General features: G+C 41.0%; 1 protein-coding gene across 1 annotated transcript in view; it reads right to left on the bottom strand.

The window, feature by feature from the left end:
* TBC1D8B (TBC1 domain family member 8B) overlaps positions 1-24021 on the bottom strand; it is an 82701-nt gene that overhangs the window by 37547 nt on the left and 21133 nt on the right. Inside the window, exons 4-6 of the mRNA XM_044682878.1 lie at positions 12720-12838; positions 5908-6133; positions 3389-3623 (exon numbers count right to left, since the gene is read on the bottom strand). Of these exons, the coding sequence (XP_044538813.1) occupies positions 3389-3623; positions 5908-6133; positions 12720-12838 (580 nt within the window). The remainder of the gene's footprint in view (positions 1-3388; positions 3624-5907; positions 6134-12719; positions 12839-24021) is intronic.

The raw sequence follows: 24021 nt of genomic DNA, 5'->3' as shown, positions 1-24021 counted from the left end.
TCTCGAGCCATATCTGGTTCTTTCGAGGGCCAGATAGGGCTCTTTCTGCAGGAGCCATAAAGTACATTTTTTTTCTTTTTTCTTTCTTTTTTTCTTTTTTCATAAAGTACATTTTTTTCAGGCGCTGTTACAGGAGCGGCACTGTGAGCACTGTACGGCTCTCACGAAATGACATTTTAAAAAATGTGGTGTTTATGGCTCTCACGGCCAAAAAGGTTGCCGACCCCTGCTCTAAGCGATCACCCTTATGCAAATATCAATAATATGGAAATGGGCTTTGATCAATGACACATGTAAAACAGTGGAATGGCTCAGGGAGGAGGGAGGATGGAGGGGGGAGATCATGAATCATGTAATATGGAAAAATATTCTTAGTTAATTAATTAAGTGACTTCAACTAAAAGCCCTGGAGTTCTAACTAAGCAAGAGCTGCCTATATGTCTATGAGGTCTTTGAGGGCAAATCTTGCTCCAACCTATAGAGAAATCATTCCTCAGCTATGGTGTTTCAGACATTTGATCTAACTACAGTGATACCTCAAGAGAAAAATGGCCAAGAGATAGAAAAAGAAATCCCATTTAAAATAACTATACACAATATAAAACACCTGGGAGTCTTCCTACCAAGACAAACCAAAGAACTATATGAACATAATTATGAAACACAAATAAAGTCAGATCTAAACCATTTGAGAAACATTACTTGCTTGTGGGTAGGCTGAGCCATCATAAGAGAAAAATGGTCCAAGAGTAAGGACCCAACTCTGAAGGAAGTACATGCACAATGGTATTCCATTACCATCATGTACCACACTTTGTTCAGCCATTCCCCAATTGATGGACATCTCGATTTCCAATTCTTTGCCACCACAAAAAAAGCTGCTATAAATATTTTTGTACAAGTAGGTCCTTCCCCACCTTTTTTTGGATCTCTCTGGGATATAGACCTAGTAGTGATATTACTGGATATGCATATATAGTGGGTATGCATTGTTTTATAACCCTTTGGGCATAGTTCCAAATTATCCTCCAGAAGTGTCCCAATTTTGCCACATCCCTTCCAACGTTTATCACTTTCCTTTACTGTCCTATTGGTCGATCTGCTAGGTGTGAGGTGGTACCTCAGAGTTGTTTTCATTTACATTTCTCTAACCAAGAGGGATTTAGAACATTTTTTCATATGCTTATTGATAGCTTTGATTTTTTTCACCTGAAAACCACTTATTCATATCCTTTCACCATTTGTCAATTGGAGAATGGCTTGGTCTCTTATAAATTTGACTTAGTTCTCTATGTATTTGAGAAATGAAATCTTTATTGGAGAAATCTGTTGAAAATGTTTTCCCAGCTTGTTGTTTCCCTTGGTTTTCTTTGTACAAAATTTTAAAAATTTAATAAAATTAAAGTTATTCATTTTACATCTTATAATACTCTCTATCTCTTGTTTGGCCATAAATTTTTCCCTTCTCCCTAGATCTGACAGCTAACTATTCCATGTTCCCCTAATTTACGCATAGTATCACAAGTCTAAATCATACATCCATTTTGACCTTGTCTTGGTATAGGGTGGGACATGTTGGTCTAGACCCAGTTTCTGCCATACTCTTTTCCAGTTTTCCCAGCAGTTTTTGGCAAATGGTGAGTTCTTATCCCCAAAGCTGGGATCTTTGGGTTGATCAAACACTAGATTGCTAAAGTCATTTCCCCCTAATCTATTCCATTGATCCACCCTTTTATCTCTTAGCCAGTACCAGTGTTTTTTTTTTTTAATAATTTTTATTTTTTAGAAAAGTTATCATGGTTACATGATTTATGCTCTTACTTTCCCCTTCACCCCCTGACCACCTCCCCCCCCCCATAGCCAATGTGCATTTCCCCTGGTTTTAACATGTGTCATTGATCAAGACCTATTTCCAAATTGTTGGTGTGGTCCATCGGTGTGGTCGTTTCGAGTCTACATCCCCAATCATGTCTGCATCAACCCATGTGTTCAAGTGGTTGCTTTTCTTCTGTTTCCACTCCTGCAGTCCTTCCTCTGAATGTGGGTAGCATCTTTACCATAAATCCCTCAGAGCTGTCCTGTGTCATTGCATTGCTGCTAGTACAGAAGTCTATTAGGGACCCCACAGCAGGGCGCAGCATTGGAGGTACGTGGAATCGGGGCATTTCCATGCTATAAGGGGGTGAAACAGCTCTTACTAAAACGCGAGCTGAGCAACCCCCTCCCCCCCAAACCACCTACAATGCCAAAGCCAACACAAAAGACTTAGAGCAAGTTTGGGGCACCCATTAAGTCATTGGCAGCTACCTGGGGTCACCAGGGCCTGTTCCTGAGAGCAGCAAGACTTAAGACCCCAAGAGGCTAAAGAACGTGCGGACTTTGAACACAGAACCTGAGCACAGGTGCGGTCACAGCTGCAGACGCAGATCCTGAGCGCAGGCGCAGACCTTGAGTGGGGACTCAGTGCAGAGGGGTGCAAGAATGTGGAAGCAGCGCCCTGAGACTGTTAAAGGAGCTCTGGGCAGAGGAACAAGCAAGGGGTCCACCAGGAGGCTTGACCCTGAGTACCACAGTGTTTTGACGATCACTGTTTTAAAGTACAGTTTAAGACCTGCTACTGCCAGGCCACCATCTGAAGGAAGAATACATGAATAAACCTGTAAATGTACTCCATAGAAATGTCAAAAGTGAACAACTGTACCATTAGGGCACAAAACAGACACTAACTTGGGTCAGTCCATACTAGAGAAGGCAGTATGGCACGATGGTAAGAATGCAAAATTTGGAAGGGCAAAATGACCAGAATTTGAATTTCACTGGGGACACAAACTTCATCATCATGGGCAAGTCACTTAATAAATGTGCCCAAGTGTCAGTTTCCCCACCTACAAAACAAGGATGACAAATTTATTAACTCACGGGGTGGCTGTACAAGCCAAATGTAAAAACATATCAGTTTTGATTGTAGATGTTCTTACAGGCTTGTGGATTTGGAAGTAGGAGAAAGCTTAGAGGTCACTTACTATCTAACCCAGTGATGGGCAAACTACTGCCCGCAGGCCAGATGCAGCCCCCTGAAATGTTCTATTCTGCCCAGCGACATTCTTCCTAATCTGATGAATACAACGAGTAGGATACGATACAATGAAACTTGGAAAGAGTCGCCTTAGAAACAGACTGACAGAGGAGCGTTTCCTTTCCTTTGGCCCCTCTTTCCAAAGCTGGCCCATCACTGATCTCACCCATTAACATCCCAGAAGAGGAAACTCAGTCCTAGAAGAGGATAAGAGACTTTCCCGCCAGGGTCTCATATACACAGAGGTGTTTCTGAACCCAGTTCAAAAGGCACAAACAAAAAGGAAACCAAGAGCAACTGCCCTTTTACTACCTTTTAGTGATTTTCAGAGGGTCGCTGAGGTCATTTTCAAATGTCTCCTTGTCAAAAAGTCTTCTTACTGCATAATTGGCCAGCTGCTCCATGAGAAAGAATGTTTCATTAATGTGCAAAAACATAGAAAAGTAGTAATCTTCCCCCTGGGAACACACATGGATAGTCTCGGTAAGAAGGACAGTAGATGTCTTTTCAAGTTTGGAGATGGCATCCCAGGAGATAACAAGTTTGACTGCAAAAGATGAAGTAAGGGAAGATGTGATTAGTTTCTCACTATTCACTCACATAACAGATGTTTTAGAATAGTCCGCTGTATGGAGGGAGACAATGTGGCTTAGATTCTAGGGTGTAACATTGGTGAAAATGGTGGAATACTGTCATAAACATATAATCGGGATAATCAGAGAAAACGTTTGCAGTGGATATATATGTGTATAGAGAGATAGCTCTGTGTGTGTGTGTGTGTGTGTGTGTGTGTGTGTGTGTGTGTGTGTGTGTGTGTGGAGAGATCGAGTTTGTCTTCAAACTTCATTGCCTCTTTGGTCTTTGTTCTTGGTAATTCTTATCTTATTTATTAGTAGCTTCGGTTGCTGAGGCAACATGAAGTCAAGGAATTGGAGCCAGTCTCAGAATCAGGAAGGCCTCTGACACAGACTGGCTGGGTGCCCCAGAACAATGCCCTAAGATCTGGCGTTGCAAAATAGATACTGATTGACAATGGCAGATTCGCCTAGTGGAGGAAGAACTGTACCCAGGAGTTGGGATGACCAGGGCTTGAATTCTACCTCTCCGGTCATTTCTTAGCTGGGGAACCCTGGGAGAGCCACTTAACCCCTCGTTCCTCAAATGGAAATAACAACAGCACATCCCGAGTTGGTGTGAGCATCAAATGAGACAATATAAGTCAAGAGCATGGCATCTATAGCACTGGAGGATGGTAGCCATTAACATCATCATCACTCTTATTGTTGGCAGAGGGACTTTTTTCACCAGAAGTGGATTTATAGCAAATTGTTTTATTTAAATAAGCAATGAAATGAGAAATTAATGTAATTAAAGGAGTCCCTTTTAAATGTACTTCTTGACATCATTAATTTGCTGATCATTCAAGTTTTTGAGGGTCGTTTTCATGCCTTGATTAAAAAAAAGCAGTCACAGGATTTCAGGGTTAGGAGAGACATCAATCACAATTCAGTCCAACCCCTACCCTATATGACCTCTTCACTGGATCTTTTTTGTTTTTCTTCCAGTAATATTTTATTGGATTTTTCCCCCAATTATATGTGGAAACAATTTTTAATATTAGCTTTCTGACATTTTGCACTCTAGATTCTCTCCCTCCCTCCTCTCCACACTCCTTAAGTATAGTTTGTAATTTTAGAGTCTCCCCAGGCCAATATGCCAGCCTTGAGTATTGCCCTGATAATATTTACCAAATTCTCTAATAAGTTTCAGGGTACTCTATAAGCCTATCTAAGCCTTAGGCCAAGGAACCGATTGGCATCCAAGGTTTGGCCCTGGCCAAGTTCTATCCTTGTATTTTTTCACTTGCCTTTCCCCTTGTTATTTCCCAGCTGCCCCAATGTCAACCAACTGACCAGTCAACTAACCAAGCAGCATTTATTAAGCACCCACTGTATGCTTCCACTGCTATGTATATAGGCTATTTATCTTCCAGGTCTGAGAATGCAACCCTTCCACCACATCTTTGTGTCTTGGTGGCCTTGGCTCCCTTCAAGGATCAGTTCATGTGCTACCTTTTGATCGTCCAACTGTTAACTCTCTTTCTAGCCATCATGAATTTCCTTATCTGTGCATTCCCCAGAAGAAGGTAAGATCCCAGAAGGCAGAGATGTGTTTCCTTTGGACTTTGTGTACCTTCAGCCCAGCACAGGGCCATATATATGGTAAGGTGCTTAATGCAATCAAAATCACTTATTGGGTCTAAGATCTGAAAGGTTCTTCCTTCCATTCTCAAAGTTTTGATGATTATAAAATTTTATAAATTTTAAACATCTTTAAGCACATCATCTACACAGTTTTTCTAGGTAGGTAGACAGTGTAATGGATAGAGTGTTGGTCCTGGAGTCAGGAAGAACTGAGTTCAAATGTTACCAAAGACATTTAATAGCTGTGTGATCCTGGATAAGTCACTTCATTTCTGCCCACTTCCTGTTTCCTCAACTGTGAAATGGGGACAATAACAATAGCATCTACCCCAGGATTGTTGTGAGGATCAAATGAGAAATCTGTAAAAGAAATTAGCACGATGCCTGGCACATATAGGTATTTAATACATGCGTATTCCCTTCATATTTAACTTTGTTTCGAAGCGATGAAGAAAATATGGAACCAAAACAAGACATGTTTTCTTTAGTAATTTGTCATTGTTACCTTTGAATTAGTTATCCTTCCATACCTATCCAATTGCCTTGCACACATAATTTAAAAAAACTCAAGAATTAAATCAGTCCCCAAACCCAAAGTCAAGAGATATAACAGAAAAAAACACTTACTTTCTGATCCCAACAAAAAAGAATAGAAACTCAGAAAGTTGGAGCTAAGATAAAGCCAGCCCTGGCAAGGAACGCGTCCTCTCCAATAACTGCACGAATAATATGTCACCAGCTTCTCTTGTTTGGCTAAACCAAAGCATTTTTCGAATTTCATAAGAGCTTCTCGAAATTTCCCAAGGTCATCACCTTTTACAAGAGAATCTTTTCCCTCTTCAGCAATCAGTCCCTAAAGGAGAGAGAAAAGGATCTTCTGAAAATGCATTTAATCTAATTGTTTCCTGGAAGGTAATAAATAAAGCTACAGCTTTACTGTATTGTCTCCCTTGGCAAGGCTTTCACAGCCTCTTGGAAAAGACCTCCCAAATCAGTATTTCCAGCCCTGACCTCTCTTCTGAGTTCCAGACCCAATCACCTCCATGCCCCTAGTGGAATACCAGAGGCCCCAGCACCTCGATGAATCATGAACATCCAAGAGAAGCTTAACATTTTTCCCTCTTAAAACTGGTCCTTCTTCCAACTTCCTTGTTTCCATCAGTGGTAACATTATTCATCCCATTTCTCAGGTTCAAAACCATAGTGTTTGTTAGTTCTGACCTCTTAAATATCATCAGTCAGCAAATTGTGACTATTCCACTTCTGTTCCATCTCTCATAGCCATCTTTACTCTCCTTAATCCCACAGCAGACTCTCAACACCACCCACCTGGCCTGTGGCAAGAGCTTCCTAACAAGTTTTCTGCTCCAATTGCCTGACTAATTTCTCATATATACCATGTGCTCTGGTCATGTTATTTCTCTGCTCAAAAATTGTCAGGGGTTCCCTATTCCCTATTTAATTAATTTGAACTTCTTTGTCTGGAGTTGAAGAATCCCTACAATCATCGTGATACCTCCCTACCTTCCCAGCTTTATATCATATTCACCCTCTCTTCTTACTCCATGGTCCAGTTACTTGTATCCTGAACGTGACTTAAGGCACTTCATGTTTTCATTAGCTAGGCCTGAAATGTCCTTCTTCCTCTGCTGAATCCCTGCCCTCACTCACACTTGTTTTGGAAGTCTTCCCTAGTCCCCTTCTATAATGCATTATTATTCTTCCTTCACCATGAACTTCACACAGTAATCTGTCTGCACCTCCTCTTATATATATACTTGTTCATTACATTAAAATGTTTTGTGGATGTGTTAGCTCTGCACACAGTAGGGTTTTAATAAATGTTTACTTAGACAAGGGGTTGGCAATCTTTCTGAAATGGTGTGTCAAGTCTCTATTAGTTAATAGTCTCACTACTGTCTTTACTAGTCCAGATAAAAAATGATCTATATAATTTCATCCTATGTAGTAAGGAAACAGTAGTGTGCGATGAACAATGATTTTTTTTTTTGTGAGAAGATGGGTAAAGGATATCGCTGAGGAGGACATACATGATTAGAAAAGGAGGTGGCTGAGGAGTGGATCCAAGATGGTGGAGAAGGTACAGGGACTCATCTTCTTTCTACCAAATTACCCTCCAAAAAGCAATTTTATAACCCCTCAAAATGAATTCTGGAGCACAATGCTCCAAAAAACACAAGGTGAAGTAATTTTTCAGCCCAAAACAACTCAGAAGGCTGGCAAGAGGGATCTAGTGCACCAGGGTAGAGGTGGAGCCAAGGGTACCAGGGCAAGCTCCACAGAGGCAACAGGCCTGGGCACAACTGAAGCAGCAGCCAAGGCTACTGGAATTCTCAGCCACAGATGGTAACGGGGTGTGTGTCAGACAACTGCCCAGGAGGAGATTACAATGGTCCTTTTGCTGGCTCTGGGTACAAGACTCTTGCTACATTGTCCATATGCCAAACCAGGTCACAGTCCTGGGGCACAGGTGCAGGGTGAGGAGGAGCACCAGCATACACCAGCACTTGAAACCACAGGGTAGTAGGGGACCCTGGCCACAGTTCCAAGGGGATAAAAAAGTTCTTGGGGTTTCTTGGAGACCAGAGCATAGACTGAGGGAGTATTAAGCATATCTCTCCTGACATCATAGCACCTTGGAAGAACTGATAGATAAAATCCCCAGTGCCAGTTCTGAAGGCAGTTGCACAAAGAACCTGAAGCTTGGAACAGTGACCCCTTCAACACAGGTACAGAGCCCAACTTTAACTGTGTTTTAAACTAAAAGAAAAAGGCAGGAAAATGAGCAAACACCAAAAAAAGAAACTCAATATAGAAAGTTATTTTGGTGAGAGGGAAGACTCAAACTCAGAAGAAGACTACAAAGTCAATACTGCTGCATCCAAGAAAAATATAAGAGAAATATAAACGACCCTCAAGCCCAAAAAGAATTAATGGAAGAGTTCAAAAAGGATTTTTAAAAATCAAATAAAAGAGGTAGGAGAAAAATTGGGAAAAGAAATAAGAATGATACAGGAAAATCATTAAAAAAGTCAGCAGCTTTGTAAAGGAGGCACAAAAAAATACTGAAGAAATTAATATCCTAAAAAGCAAACTAGGTCAATTGGTAAAAGAGGCACAAAAATCCAAAGAAAAAAACTTTTTTAAAAGCAGAAGTGGTCAAATGGAAAAAGATGTACAAAAATGCACTGAAAAGAAAAACTTCTTGAAAGTCAAAATTGACTCTTTTGAAAAACAAGGTACAAAAATTCACTGAGGAAGAGAACACTTTACAAAGTAGAATTGGCCAAATGGAAAAGGAGGTACAGAAGCTCACTCAAGAAAATCATGCCTTAAAAATTAGAATTGGACAAGTGGAAGCTAATGACTCCATGAATCATAAAGAAATAATCAAAATCAAAGGAATGAAAAATAGAAGAAAATGTCAAATACCTCATGGGAAAAACAAGTGACCTAGAAAATAAATTCAGAAGAGATAATTTAAGAATTACTGGACTACCTGAAAGCCATGATCAAAAAAAGACCTTAGACATTATCTTTCAAGAAATCATCAAGGAAAACTGCCCTGATATTCTAGAACCAGAAGACAAAATAGAAATTGAAAGAATCTATCAATTGCCTCCTGAAAGAGATCCCAAAAGGATAACTCCTGGGAAAATTATAGCCAAATTCCCAAATTCTCAGGTCGAGGAGAAAACTACTGCAAGGAGCCAAAAAGAAACAATTCAAATATTGTGGAGCCAGTCAAAATAACATAGGACTTAGAAGCATCTATATTAATGATTCCCAAAGTGGGCACTATCGCCCCCTGGTGGGTGCTGCAGTGATCCAGGAGAGCGGTGATGGCCACAGGTGCATTTATCTTTCCTATTAATTGCTATTAAAATTAAAAAAAAATAATTTCCAGAGGTCTAAGTAATATTTTTTCTGGAAAGGGGGCAGTAGGCCAAAAAAGTTTGGGAACCACTGGTCTACATTAAAGATGAGAGGGCCTGGAATGTGATATTCCAGAGGGCAGAAGAATTAGGACTTTAACCAAAAATCAGTTACCCAGCAAAACTGAGTATTCAATGAAATAGAGGACTTTCAAACATTCCTGACGAAAAGCCCAGAGTTGAATGAAAAATATGACCCTCAATTACAAGATTCAAAAGAGCATAAAAAGGTAAACAGGAAAGAGAATCAAAAGACATTCAATAAGGTTAAATTGTTTACATGTCTACATGGGTAGATGATTCTTGTAACACCAAAGAACTTTGTTATTACTGGGACAATTAGAAGGAGTATACATAGACAGAAGAGTGAGGATGTGAGTTGAATATGATAGGATGAGATAAAAAATAAAATTAAATTAAGGCATGAGAAAAAGGAATGCATTGGGAGGAGGGGGAAGGGGAAAATGGAGTCAGGTATATTATTGCACATGAAAGAGTGGAGGAGAAGATGGGGGAAATGGGGAGGAAAGGGTGTAAACTTTACTCTCATCACGCTTGGCTCAATGAAAGAACAATAAATGCAATCAATTGGGTATAGAAAGCTATCTTACCCTACAGAAAAATAGGAGGGAAAGGGGATAAGAGTAGGAGGGGGAGCTGATAAAAATGAGGGCAAATTGGGAGAAGTGGAGGTCAGAAACTAAACAGGGGTAAACAGGATAGAAAGTAATACACAGTAATCATAATGGTGCAAAAATTTTTTAGAAGTCTCTCTAATAAAGGCCTCATATCTCAAATAATAGAGAAATGAGTTGAATATACAAGAATGCAAGTCATTTCCCAATTGATAAGTGGTCAAAGGATATGAGCAGGTGGTTCTCAAAAAAACTCTCTATAGTCATGCAAAAAATGCCCTAAATCACTCTTAATTAGAGGAATGCAAATTAAAACTTGTAGAGAGCCATAAATAAACAGTTAAATCTGTAAATCCTATCAGATCCTGCTATAGCTGATGATTATAACCAATTGATGACTCCTTTCATTATTAAAAGTTTTCCTGTGTAATAAATAAATCATTTTAATTTAAAGAAAAGGGGGAAATATGTGGGAAGCCAATAAGAGAATAGATAAAAATCTGAGACTGCTTTTTTGACCCCTTTTGTGATCCTTGTGATTTCTTGTTGAAAAGTATTGTGGCCTTATTGTAAAGCTTTAAGTTCCTAGATAACCAGAAGTAAAAAGGTTAACACTCTTCCCCTTTGGCCAGGAATGCAGCTGCCTAGTATAGCCAAGGCAAAAACCTTAGCAGGGGCAATTCAACCCTGAGAAAAATATTCCCGGACTTGGCTTTCTGATAAGAACCCAGTCAAAATTCAGCCTTGGCCTTGGTCTGTTCTGAAGCCAATGAGACATTTTGTGTTTTGATATGACATAATTTATAACTTCTGTGCATCTGCAAAGTTTCGGGGGGTTCTTTTGTGTGAAATGAGTCTTGAAATATATATAATAAACTCCATGCTCCTGGAGACAGAGTTGGAAGCATGAGCTAAAAGACAACTCCTGTGTCCGTTATTTCCTTATCAACTAAGCAGCCCTTATTAGATTATCAGAGATGATAAAGAGATCTTAAGAGGTACCACCCCAGACTTATCAAATTGGCCATTATGACAGAAAAGGAAAATGTCAAAAGTTGGAGGGGATGTGGGAAAGTTGGGACATGGATGCACTGTTGGGGGAGTTCTGAACTGACTCAGTCATTCAGGAAAGCAATCTGGATCTATGTCCAAAAGGCTATAAAACAGAACACATCCTTTGGCTCAGCAATACCATTGCTGGGTTTGTATCCCAAAGAGTTTAAAAAGGGGGGGGGCTATATATACAAAAACACTTAAAGCAGCTCTTTTTAGTGGGGCAAAGATTTGGAAATTAAGGGGATAACCATCAATTAGGGAATGGTTGGGAGTTATAGTATATGATTGTAATGGAATACTACTGTGCTATAAAACTGACAAGCAGGAGGAGCTTAGAAAAACAAACTAAAGCAGAGTGAAATAAGCAGAACCAGGAGAACATTATACAGTGAAAAGAAAACTTTAAAATGCACAATTGAGAATAACAGCTATTCTCAGCAATGCAATGATTCGAAACTAAACCAAAGGACTTATGATTTTTAAAAAATGCCAACTACTTCCAGAGAAAAAGAACAGACTCTGAATCTAGACCAAAGCAAACTTTTTTCACTTTCTTAATTTTTTTTCTATTTGCATTTCCTTCCACAAAAGGATTAATATGAAAAAATGTTTTACATGATTGCACCTGTAAAATCTATATGAAATTGCTTACCATTTCAAGGAGGGTGGAAAGTTGGGGGGGGGGGGGGGGGGAGGGAGAGAATTTGAGATTCAATTTTCTTTGAAAAATATTGGAAACTGTTTTTACTGTAATTGGGGGCAAAATAAAGTAAAATTTAATGAAAAAAGAAAAGGAGGTGGGTTAATCATATTGTACAAATGAGAGGACAATATAAATGTTATCTACAAAATATTATGAGAAGAACGGAAGCTCCCTAGAGCACTGAGTGAATATTTCATGGATGATTTATTGGGAAACATGAACAAGAACTCATGAGAGTCCCCCTTTAAAATAAAAATACCAGTAGGAAGGATCTGGAGGCTACCAAAAGACAAATGGTACCAACTTGATAAGTTTAACAAAGAGTTAGTTCTAGTACCCACGCATACCTCTTTGCAACCCTGAGGGGTTGGCCCATTATTTTTCATCCCATTAACATTAATCACCTACTGTGTGCAATAAATTGTCAGGCACTGGGAATACAAAAATATATTACAGAGGCAAAGAATCAAACACAAGGGAAACATCAATAGGTACAAAAGAGAGAACCAGGCACTGTGCCACAAGAGATTTGAAGAGGGATAAGGTAGGACAGTTTGCCTAGATGTATGAAGATGAGGCTAGATCAGTGGGTAACCGAGAATTGCCTTGGATGGCAGGGCTGGAAGTGTGTACTTAGGGAGCAACAGGCTTATGAGTAGAGGAATGGCATGACCAGAGATATGGATTAGGAAGATCTCTTGGGCAGTGCTGGGAAGGATGGCTTCAAGGCAGGAAGAAAATGATGACAACAGTTTAGATAGGAAAGGAGTTGAGAAAAAGGGTATGAGAGAGAGAGAGAGAGAGAGAGAGAGAGAGAGTGTGTGTGTGTGTGTGTGTGTGTGTGTGTGTGTGTGTGTGTGTGTGTATGCAGGGGGGAGGGGAGAGAGGAGAGAGGAAAAGAGGGAGGGAGAAGGAGAGAGGTGGGTGGGGAAGATCATGAAATTAGAGTGATTAGATGTCCAGAATGAAGGCGGTCCCTTGAAAATTTGTAGGCAAGGCTACCGTGGAGCCTCATATGGGGGCGCCACAGATTCCATTTAGCACTAGGATTGTAGCCTTTCAACGACAAGAGGACACCACGACACTTACTCTTATCTTTCCATGCACAAAACTAGTAATGTCTTCGTTTGAGTCAAACACAGATAAGGTCTTCATGACATTTTGTTCCAACCATTCCCAGTGCTTGTATATCTCTTCTCTGCTGGCTCCTGATTGAAAAAACAAGAGTGACAAACATTTCAAATTCCACATCATTATTCCCTGATGCTTTTGTTATATGACATTTACTTTCATCCAAGTGGATTCTGATGGTCGCTAAGTGCCTTCCAAAGGTGACAGTAGATAATAACCATGGAAGACTAAGAGGACCAGGCTTAGCATCTATTTCATCCTGGGATACAGCTTCACCACCATCAATATTTTTCTAGTAGAAATGGAAAGTACTATGATGTAGAAAAGCAAAAACCCCTCCCAATACATTTCATGAGCAAGGCTTTTAGAAGAATCAGGAAATTTGTAAACATCTGGAAATATCAGTAGCAAAAATAATCCTAATAAATAAATAAATAAAGTAATAAATTACAAATAAAATAAAAAAATAATGAATAAAAAAAATCTGTGTTTATATGGCACATTAAGGTTTGTAACATGCTTTATAGATTTCATCTCATTTTATCTTCTCAACAATACTAGAAGGTAGGTGCTATTATTATCCCTACTTTATAGCTAAAGAAATTCAGGGTCACTTAGCTAGTGTCTGAGATCACACCGAGCTTCAGGCCTCCCTGACTCCAGGTCTAGCACTCTGCCCATTGCACTGTGGAGCTTCTTAGCACTCAGAACCTACCATCATCAATATCTATTTTAGGGAATAAGAAGGTCAAGACACAAAGACACAATGCTGAGCCTTGTTTTCAAAGATAACATTGCTAATAATCTAAGCTAATACCTCATTAGAAAATAAACTCCTAGGGGCACATGAGTGGCTCAGAGGATGTTGGGTAAGGCCAGGAGACAGGAGGTCCTGGATTCAAATGTGGCCTCAGACTCTTCCTAGCTATGTGACCCTGGGTAAGTCACTTAACCCCAATTGCCTAGCTCTTACTGGTCTTCTTGGAACCAATATACAGTATCAATTCCAAGACAGAAGGTAAAGGGGTTTTAAAAAAAGAAAAGAAAAGAAACTTGCTATTTCATTTTCTCTTTGTATATCCAGTGCCCCACACAGTGTTTGGCACATAGTAGGTGCTTAATCAATGTTTGTTGATTCACAATGGCCAAGAAGTCTGTGTGCTAAGATGGGGCTGGCCATCTACCCAGGATTTAGCAAGAGATGGCCAAAGGTTTTGTCGGAATTGAGAAACTCTCTAGGAATTCTCTAAAGTATTCCCTTGATCTTTTGTCCAAGTTGTGTCATTTCAGACATAATCAATTCTTTGTGAGTTGAGGTTTTCTTGGTAGAGATACTGGACTGGTTTGCCATATCCTATTCTGGCTCATTTTATAGATGAGGAAACTGATGTCAATAAGGTGAAGTGACTTTCCCAGGATCACACAGCTAGTGAGTGCTTTAGGCTGGACTTGAACTCAGGTCTTCCTGACTCTGGGCCTGGTGCTCTATCCATTGCACCACCTAGCTGATCCCTTGATCTACCAGCTCAAAAGAGAAATGAAGTTTAGTCTGGCCTGACCTGCACTTGATGAACCCAGGAGGGCTTTTAGTAATCACAGCTTCCTTTTCAAAATGCTCACCCACTACCATTAATAAGATTCTAGAGTTTTACCAGAATCTGAAGTTCACTTGTCCATAGCCCACAGGCTCCCTTTCTAAAAGTCAAGACATTTACTCATCTCTAATGCCAAGGCCCTGCTCCCATTTAACTCCACAATCACAGTTGGAGTTCACCCCGCCCCAAGGCCCACACACCCTTTAATCATGGTCAAATCAGTAGGAATATTACTGGGGGAGAAGAGTGATGGGAGCAATAACACAGAGGGACAGAGGGAGTCTTTCCACTGGCTCCAGGAATTGAGCAGCAGTGGGTTCAAGGACAGGACCAGCATAGAGAGTTGACGGGGTTAGGTGAAGTAAGGATGTTGGGGGAAGAAAAGGATTCCATCCCATGCTCCTCCAGAAATCTTCCCTGTCCTAACTAGATGAGATTTCTTTTCCTTTTCTTTTACAAAAAGAGTATTTTTCCTCCCATTCCTCTTCTTTGTTCTTTAAGGGGAATTGGGAGGGAAGAGGTGTGCCTGCCATCATTTCTGAAGTCATGGGTGGTCACTGTTACAGGAATCAATGTGCTCCCTCCAGACAGGCAGAGAGCTAGATTTAATGGTATGCAAAGCACAGGATAGGGAGTCATTATCAGTCTCAGCACCCAGACTGGCTCAGAATATCTCTGGTGGCAGGAGATGGCTACAAGAGCATGATACTTTGGGAGTACATGGAAGACAGACGGAATCCTCTTGGAAGATGATGGCTCTATAAGCCATCTCTCCAGGATGCAGGCAGCCCTAACTTCAGTGCTGGGTTTAGTTATGATTGTTTTTCTGAAGTTTGCAGTTTAGAACTGGGGGTTAGTTTTGTTTTGGTTGATAGAGCCACAGTTAATTTCCACAGACATCAAATCCACAGGAAGTCCCATCTCCCCACAAAAGGGAAAATTTTTAGACATGATTGTCCTTCGGGGCCTGGAGAAATCCTCCTTCCTTAAAAGATAGTCCTGAAAGTCCTCTGGGATGAGTTGATGTTGCTAGAGTAGCCTCCTTGATATCTTCAGATTCAGGTGGGAAAATGGGGTAAGGAAGAGAATGGGGAAGATGGAAACAGTCAGGGTTCCTCTTGTAGGACAGGGTCAACTAGTATCAATTCAACATGCACATCCCAGTTAGTCCCCACGGGCCATCTCCAGCTCCATTTGGGCTTGGGGGGGGGCCACAGAGACACTGGCCCCAGGGCTTAGATTAGACTAGGGTTCCTGCCCTGGAGAATGGGGGCACAAGTCTCCAATGATCCAGGACAGAGGACTTGATCTCATTGAGGGCATCTATCTAGGTACTCTTACCAACTTCCCACTTATCTCGTGTTTCAAATCCCTATTAACTATTTTTGTTCTGTCTTTCCCAAAGATCTTCTCTCCTAAAACCTGGGATGCATAACAAATTATGTCCAGTTTTTACTTTTTCTACCATGAAATTTGGCCCCCTGCTATTTCTGTTAGTTCTCCTCCAACAAACATTCCCTCCATGTTGTCTGAGTCAAGCCCAGAATAGCAGTCCTTCTTGTCATCATCACTTCTACCTTGGAAAGATGGACAAAAGCATCTATCATTAAATCATGGATTTATTTACCAGCTGCTGTGCTTTGGATAGGAAGAGAACTCCAGCAAACATCCCCACTGCTGTGGCATTGGGCCTTCATACCAGAATTGTGAAGTTTGGGGTCTCAAATGCTTTGTGTAACTCAACTTTCTTTTCAAGTGGTCTAGAGTGTTCTACCATGAAAACCTTGCTTCTGTCCCCCTCCCCTCTGTTATTCCCACCCAAATCCTCTCTAACTCAACTTAGGTTCTAGACTCCTCACATGAATCTCTTTACTCATAACCCCTTCTTCTCCCCTTACCCATTCTGCCCTCTTTTGGATCAAGCATACCCTTCCAGAGGGTACCTTGGTAGGGCAGCAGCAGCATTGGCCTAACTGGCCTTGGAGCCAGTCATGTCCCATCTCCTAATACATTCTGACTGTGACCCTGGTCAAGTATCCCAAAGAGCCCCTCGAGGATACAAGTTGCAGAAAAGGTGCCAATCTGCATTGGTAGACCCAATGGAATCACAAGTCCAGGTCCTATCTCTCTCCCTTTCCCAAGGCCTATTTCCAATCATGAGTCTCACTGAGTCTCAATGGCACAAATGAAGCCAAATGTGCTTCCTTGCATCAAACTCTCTAGTTGTCCCTGTTTATTGCCCATACTTTGCATATCTGTAAATAGACCTATGAAGCCCTGGGTTTTATTACTAATACATAGTTTCAGTTTTCTTCTTGCCCCTTCCTTTTCAGTTGAAAACTCTTTAAATTGGATTCAGAAGACTCCAAGCAAATCGGATTTTTAATAAGCTTTTGTAGCGTGTACCCTATCTGCCTGGCCGTGAGCCCATCATACCTTTATTTCAAGCCATGGTCCAGAAATCCTAATCTAATTCTCAGACACCTTCGCTTTCCAAATCTACTTCTCTCTTCTTGACTTCCCTACCTTCAATCAGCAGCAGGAATGAAAACACTATCTGTCCCCTATGGTCTTCAATTTGGTGCCCAGCACGCTGGAAACCTTGGCAAAGCTTTCTCGGCTCTCTATCGGTTAGGCGCCCTAACAGTTGTTCCCCTACGAATTGCCCAGAGTGGGGAGCTGTCATCAGGTTAGAATTCTGCCTACATCAGTCAAGTCAGCCTCTGCTCAGAGTCAGCCCCTTCCTTACCAGCCAAGGTGGAAAAGCATGGCATGAATTGAGAAAGGGGGAGAGCCCTGGAGCAGCGTTTCAACCTCCCTGGCTGAATGTCTTATTTTTTAGAAATGAAGAAATGAGATTTAATTTTCTACTGACAAGGAAAGGTGTTCACAGACGAGAAAAGACTCAACCAACCAACAAACAAGAAACTTCCAAATGATGAGGGAAAAAAGCTTTTCCAGAATAGCACAATGGCTACGAGACTGGCCTGGCCTGAGCTCAAAGGCCCCATAGGAGGTCTTAGACCACCCAGGTGCTAGGGCCTCTCCTAATTACTTTGTATATCCCATGGATAGACTTCTCCATATTCATGTTGTCTGCACTACTACCACCAGCCCCTCCTCTCAACCCCCTACCCAGCAGGCCAATGCAAGCCTAAGTATCACAGACTCTCATATTTATCCCGCTGTGTCCCTGGTGTCTAGTACCTACAGGCACTTAATGAATTCCTGAATTTAAAAAAGAGAAAAGAGGAGGAGAAACAGAAGGAGGAAGAAGAGGAGAAACAGAAGGAGAAAGAGGAGGAAGAGGAGAAAAGAGAAAGAAGAGGGGGAGGAGAGAAGGAGGAGGAAAAAGGGGAGGAGGAGAAAGAGAAGGAGTTAGAGGAGGAAGAAAAGGAGATACAGAAGGAGGAAGAGGAGAGAGGAGAAAGAAGAGGGGGAGGACAGAGAGGAGAAAAAGTAGAAGGAGCAAGAGAAATAAGAGAAGACAGAGATGCGCATCAGCTATGGTGGGGGGAGGAGGTGGGGGGGTGAAGGGGAAAGAACATGAATCATGTAACCATGATAACTTTTCTAAAAAATAAAAAGTAAAAAAAAAAAGATAGAGAAGACGGAGGAGGAAAAAGGAGAAAAGAAGGAGGAAGTGAAAGACAAGATTGGTCAGGAAGATTTGGGTTTGCTACTACTGCCCCATACACTGGCCCTTCCAATTCTTGGGGCTCTAAAAGACTTTCTAAGATTATATATAAACCAGCTAGTTACTGATACCCCTTTGTGGCAGTTTCCTTGCCCCCAGTTTCCTGACAAGCATGAAATCAGGAGTTTGGCCATGGCCACAGCCACCCCCACCTCCCAACCCTTATACCTAGAATCTTCCTTCATTTACAGATGACTGACACAAAGCAAAGTGAACATCTTTTACGTTTCTTTATGTGCTTCAGATTTACCATTTTAAAAAATGCGGTAAATAGTCTGATCAAATGTGTCACTGATCTAGTATTCCCCAATCATTGGACACGGTTTTTATTTTTCTTGCTATGAAATGTTGCTAGGCATATTTTTGCACAAATAGGGGTTTTATCCCCATCAATGGCCTCTGGTATAGTCCTATTAGAGCCAATGGGAGTGCATAATTTGGTAAATTTGACTATACAATCCAAGATCCTTTTCCAAAAGGATTGAAACAATTCAGCTCTAAAATAACTACAGGTGGTGAACTCAAAGGGGCCCAAAATCTTTCCCAAAATGGGTGTTTTGATCTTCACCTGGAGTCTTGGGTTTGAATCCTACATCTGACCTAATCTATAGCATGGTTTCATCAAGGACAAGGAATTCCTTTTTTGATAGGTGGCACTGCAGTGGATAGAGCGCCTGGCCTGGAGTTAGGAAGACTCATCTACCTGAGTTCATATCTGGCCTCACATGCTTACTAGCTATGTGCATCCCTAGGTAAGCCACGTTGTCCTGTTTGCCCTCAGTTTCCTCATGTGTCAAATGAGCTGGAGAAAGAAATGGCAAACCACTCTAGTGTCTTTGCCAAGAAAACCCCAAATGGGGGCATGAACACTCAGACACAACTGAAATGACTGAATGACAACAAAAAAGACTGGTAGAATATGGTAGCTATCCTTTAACCAGACTTCAGCAATGTATTAACAATTGCTCCATCAGTAAGCATTTAACAGGTGCTGACTAGGTGCTAGGCACTGGGTTAAGCACTAAGGATTCAGCAAAAGGAATATATTCATGCCCTCAAGGAACATCCATTCTGATAGAGGAATGCTCTCCTAGTGGGTTAGATGGAGAGATGTGGGCTAGACACTAGTATCATTGAAGTGGATTAGAATGGCCAGCCATTGGAAGGAAGTAGAGTTGGGAAGCAAGCAGGGCCTCCCATATCATTCTGCGCCTTTGTTGGGAAGTGGAATGGCGCCCTCTACTCAATGATGGCCCATTCTCACACCTGATCAGACCCTTCACACTCAAGTAACTCTGAACTCTTCCATATAGATCATCATCTAAAACCCAATTCTCATCCCATCCTAGATTCCTCATTCTCATCCCCCTCAACCCTCAGATTCTAAAGTTTCCACCAAATGATGCAGCCTTTCTGTTCCAAAGGCAACAAGCTTCCTTTTGTCTTAAATCTTTACCTCCTCCACTTCTTCCTTCTACTAGCTCTTTTTGACACCTGGCTCTCCTCTGATAATGCAGCTCCCCTGGCCAAGTACTGACTGCACCTTCACTCATTGGTCCAGGTGAGGGAGTTGGAAAATTCTCTGCTTCCCATTGCCACTTCCTACCTCCATGACTCAGTAACTTCTCTTCTTTTGATGTTCACACTATTCATAACTACTACCCCTGCTAACTACTGTCTACAGAATCCTAGGTCACTTCCTTCCTTCCTCAATGACTTCAGTACCTGGCTTACAATTTTTCTCTCCTCCCTAACTCTTGCCCTTATACTAGGGGACTTCAACATACACACTGACTCTCCCTAAAACAACCCAACCTTCAAGTTCCTCAACTTATTTACTTTTTTTAAATCCCTTTCCTTTCATCCTAGAATCCATCCAAGGCAGAAGAGTGGTAAGGGCTAGGCAACAGGGGCTAAGTGACTTGCCCAATGTTGCCCAACTAGGAAGTATCTGAGGCCAGATTTGAACCCAGGACCTCCTGTCTCTAGACCTGAACCTATTTACTTTCCATTAGCTACTCCTCCACCCCCTCATCTATCCATAAAGGTAGATATTCCTTGATCTTGACATCACTCACAAAAGAACCATCTCCATGTTAAATAATTCTGAAATCCTCTTATCCAATAAATCTATCAGCTTTCCACCTCTCCCTCTGCCTTCCCTTACATGACTCTAGTCTTCATTCACACTGGGACCTCCAATCCCTTGACCCCCTCCCCCCAATTCTCTCCCAGGCCATCTCCCCTGCACTAACCCTCCTCTTTTCCCCACCTTGATCCTTTAGTGAACTAATTCAATTCTACACTGTCTTCCTGGAACTCTTGAATCCCCAAGCCTTTTATCAAATGTTGATTATGCTCAGCCAGGTCTCAGCTTTGGAATACCTCCCACACCATTTGCCACCTTCATTCTTACACATATACTACTGAATGAAGATGGGAAAAATCACATAACCATTCTGACTGGGTCCATTACAAATTTATGTTCTACAACCTTTACTGAACCTTCACTGCTCCTATACAACCCTCCTAAACCTCCCTTATCAATGCACTCTCCCACCCTCCACCATGGCAGTTCCAAACCTTTTCATCCCATCCTTAAACTTCCCATGGTTCCTCCTCCCACTACTCTCTTAACTGAGAACCAGGACTCACATTTTACAGAAAAAAATGAGTTCATTTGCTCTGAGCTCCTTTCTCTTCTTCCTCATCTCCTATCATTCAGATGCATGGTCACTTTCTCTTCTCTTAATCCTTCTATACTTGCTAACTATCATCCTACCTGTCTTGGTCCTTTGCAGGTAAACTCCTCCAAAAGTCACCTACAAGAGATGTTTTCACTTTCTTTTCCACTCTCTTAACTTCTTACAATCTAGCTTATCACCTTATCACTCCACTGAAAGTTACTCATTATCTCTGAGTTGCCAAATTCAACTGCCTTTTCTCAATCTTCATTCTCCTTGATGTCTCTGCAGCTTTGGACCCTGTTAATCATTTGGACCCTGTTAATCATTCTCTACTTCTTGTTACTCTCTTCTCTTTAGGTTTTTGGGACACCCCTCTCTCCTGGTTCTCTTCCTACCTATTTGACCATCCCTTCTCAGTTTCCTTTGGTAGATCTTCCCCCAGATCATGCCTGCTAACCATAGGTGTCCCAGAGGGTTCTTATCTTGGGCCTTCTATCCTACTTCACTTGGTGATCTCATCAACTTTCATGGATTTAATTACCATCTCCATGCTGATGTTTCTTAGATCTACCTATCCTGCCCCAAACTTTCTTTATGCTGACTCCCAATCTTGTATCTCCAATTACCTTTCAGAAATCTCAAAAATCCAGCAGGTGTCTTAAACTCATCATCTCTTCCCCTAAACCAGGGGTCGGCAATGTATGGCTCTTTCTGCAGGAGCCATAAAGTCCATTTTTTTCAGGCTCTGTTACAGGAGCATGCACTGTGAGCACTGTACGGCTCTCACGAAATGACATTTTAAAAAAGGTGGCGTTTATGGCTCTCATGGCCAAAAAGGTTGCCGACCCCTGGCCTAAACTCTCCCCTACTTCAACCTTCCCTATTACTGTGGAGGGCAACACTATTCTCTTAGTCCCCCAAGCTTACAACCTAGTAGTCATCCTGAACCCCTCACTATCTCTTAGCTTGAACAAGTCATTCCATCTCTTAGCTTGAATAAAACACTGTCTCTCAGCTCTGAGTGTTTTCTCTAGCTGCCCTCCATACCTGAAACATTCTCCCATCTCCATTATGACTACAGACCTCTGTTAAGTATTTCCTATTGATCCTGTATATATAACTTGCTTTGTGTGTATTTGTTTGCATGTTGCCTCCCCCATTAGATTGTAAGCTCCTTGAGGGAAGAGGCTGTCTTTTGCCTCTTTTTGTATCTCTAGCACAGCCCAGTACCTGGCACAGAGTAGAAGCTTAATAAAGATTTAATGATTTATTGATTGACTGGCCAGTCCCAAAGAGCAGTCATTAATGACTCAGTCAACTTGGAAAGAGATTTCTAGTCCCAGGGGCCTGCTCTTGGTCTTGGGCTTTAAGACATTTTTTCTCACTGACTGATAAAGGCATAGACAACATGATATCCAATTTATATATGGCATAAAGCTGGAAAGGGATGGATTATACATTGGAAAAGAGTCAGGCTCCAAAAAGATTTCAAGAAGTGAAAGCGGATGGGCCAAATCTAGGAGGCTATCAAATAGAGATAAATGTAAAGTTCTACTTTAAGAGTTCAAAAAATCAATTACATACATACAAGAAAGGGTTAGACAACTATTCAACTGAAAAAGCTCTAGGGCAGTGGTTCTTGAATTTCAGTATTCCTTGCCATGAAGAATAGCAGCATGGTGAACATTTAGGTTGCAACACCAAGGTAGAGTCAGGAGATACATTGATACGCAGTTTGCCTTCAACAAGAGCTTCTGGTTCTGGTTTGTTGAGTTCTTTGTGAGTGTGAGGTTTAACATGCTTCAAAATGAGTGCATTTGTGTAATAGGAAAAGTGTGCTTATTTTGCCAATATTATACTTACCACAATGCACATGCTAGGTAATATTGATATTAAACAGTTGATAAATTTTCTTTTATTTGCAAAAACATCCCAAATCTTATGCAACAGTAGCAGCAGCAACACACCCTCTGAAAACCAATCATCTAGGGGTTTTAGTAAATGGTAAGCTGAATGAGTCAATAGTGTGAAATTAATACAACCTTAGGATGCATTACGATCTTTGAATAAAAAAATAGACATGTTGTTCACACCTAGGGAAGGGAAAATCATGCTGTGTTTTTCCCTGGTCAGGACATACCTGAAGGACTGTGGACAGCTCTAGATACCAGATTTTAGTAGGGACACTAACAAGCTAAAGAATGCCAGAGGAAAACAACCAGGATCTCTAAAAATGAATGAATGAATGAATGAATGAATGAATGACTAAACAAACAAAAGGATGAATAAATAATCAAATGAATGAATGAACAAGTGAAAAATGAATAAATGAATGAACAAAGGAGTTATCAAAGGAATAGACGACTGAAGGACAAATTAATGAAGGAGTGAATACACAAATGACTGAACAAATGAATAAAAATCATTTATTTTATAGGTATTTATAATCTGTTCTTCCTACTCCCACCCTCAACTGGACCAAAAAAAAGAAAACCCTTATAAACATGCAGAATTCAATGAAACAAATTCCCACACTGACTATGGTGAAAAATGTATATTACTCTCTGTATTTTAAGTTTATCACCTCTCTGGCAAGAGATGAATGGTGTGTTTCATCTTTAGTCTTCTGGATGTTATCACTACATTGACCAGAATTCTAAAATCTTTCAAAGCAAACAGGATCTTCAGGGGCCTTGAGACCAGGGGGTGATGATCTGTTGAATGAGCTAGTGACTTTCAACTGAGAGAAGAGATGATGGAAAGGGAGGATAATAACAATCTTCAAAGGCACCCATGTGGGAGAAGGATTAAACTTGTTCTGCTTGGCCCAAAAGACTATAAACTTCAGGGAGGAATTGCAAAGAGGTTAGATTTAAGTTTAATATTAAGAAAGTCTTAGAACTCTGCAAAAAATGGAATAGGCTGTCTTGGGAGGCAGGGAATGTCTTCTCCCTGACATGGAGTTTTCAAGTAAAGACCAGACAACCACTTCTTGTATCCTTGGTCAAATAGGGGTTGGTTCTCAGGTCAATTCAATTAATCTTATTAAGCACTGTGGTGCTTGGGATATAAAAGACAATACTGATACAGCCTTGCTCTCAAAGAGCTAACAACTACTTATGGATATAATAGTTACAGAGATAAGTCAATGGGAGGTAATTTGGAAAGAGCACAAAAAAACTGATGAAATCTGGGAATAATGATAATAGCTAGCATTTATTAAAGCATTTTAAGGTTTGCAAAGGGATTTATAAATATCATCTCATTTGAACCTCACAACT

The sequence above is a fragment of the Gracilinanus agilis genome, chromosome X, assembly GCF_016433145.1.
Source record: "Gracilinanus agilis isolate LMUSP501 chromosome X, AgileGrace, whole genome shotgun sequence".
In the NCBI taxonomy this organism is placed as follows: Eukaryota; Metazoa; Chordata; class Mammalia; order Didelphimorphia; family Didelphidae; genus Gracilinanus; species Gracilinanus agilis.
Note: the sequence above shows the minus strand (reverse complement) of the source record. Positions and strands in the feature narration are given on the sequence as shown.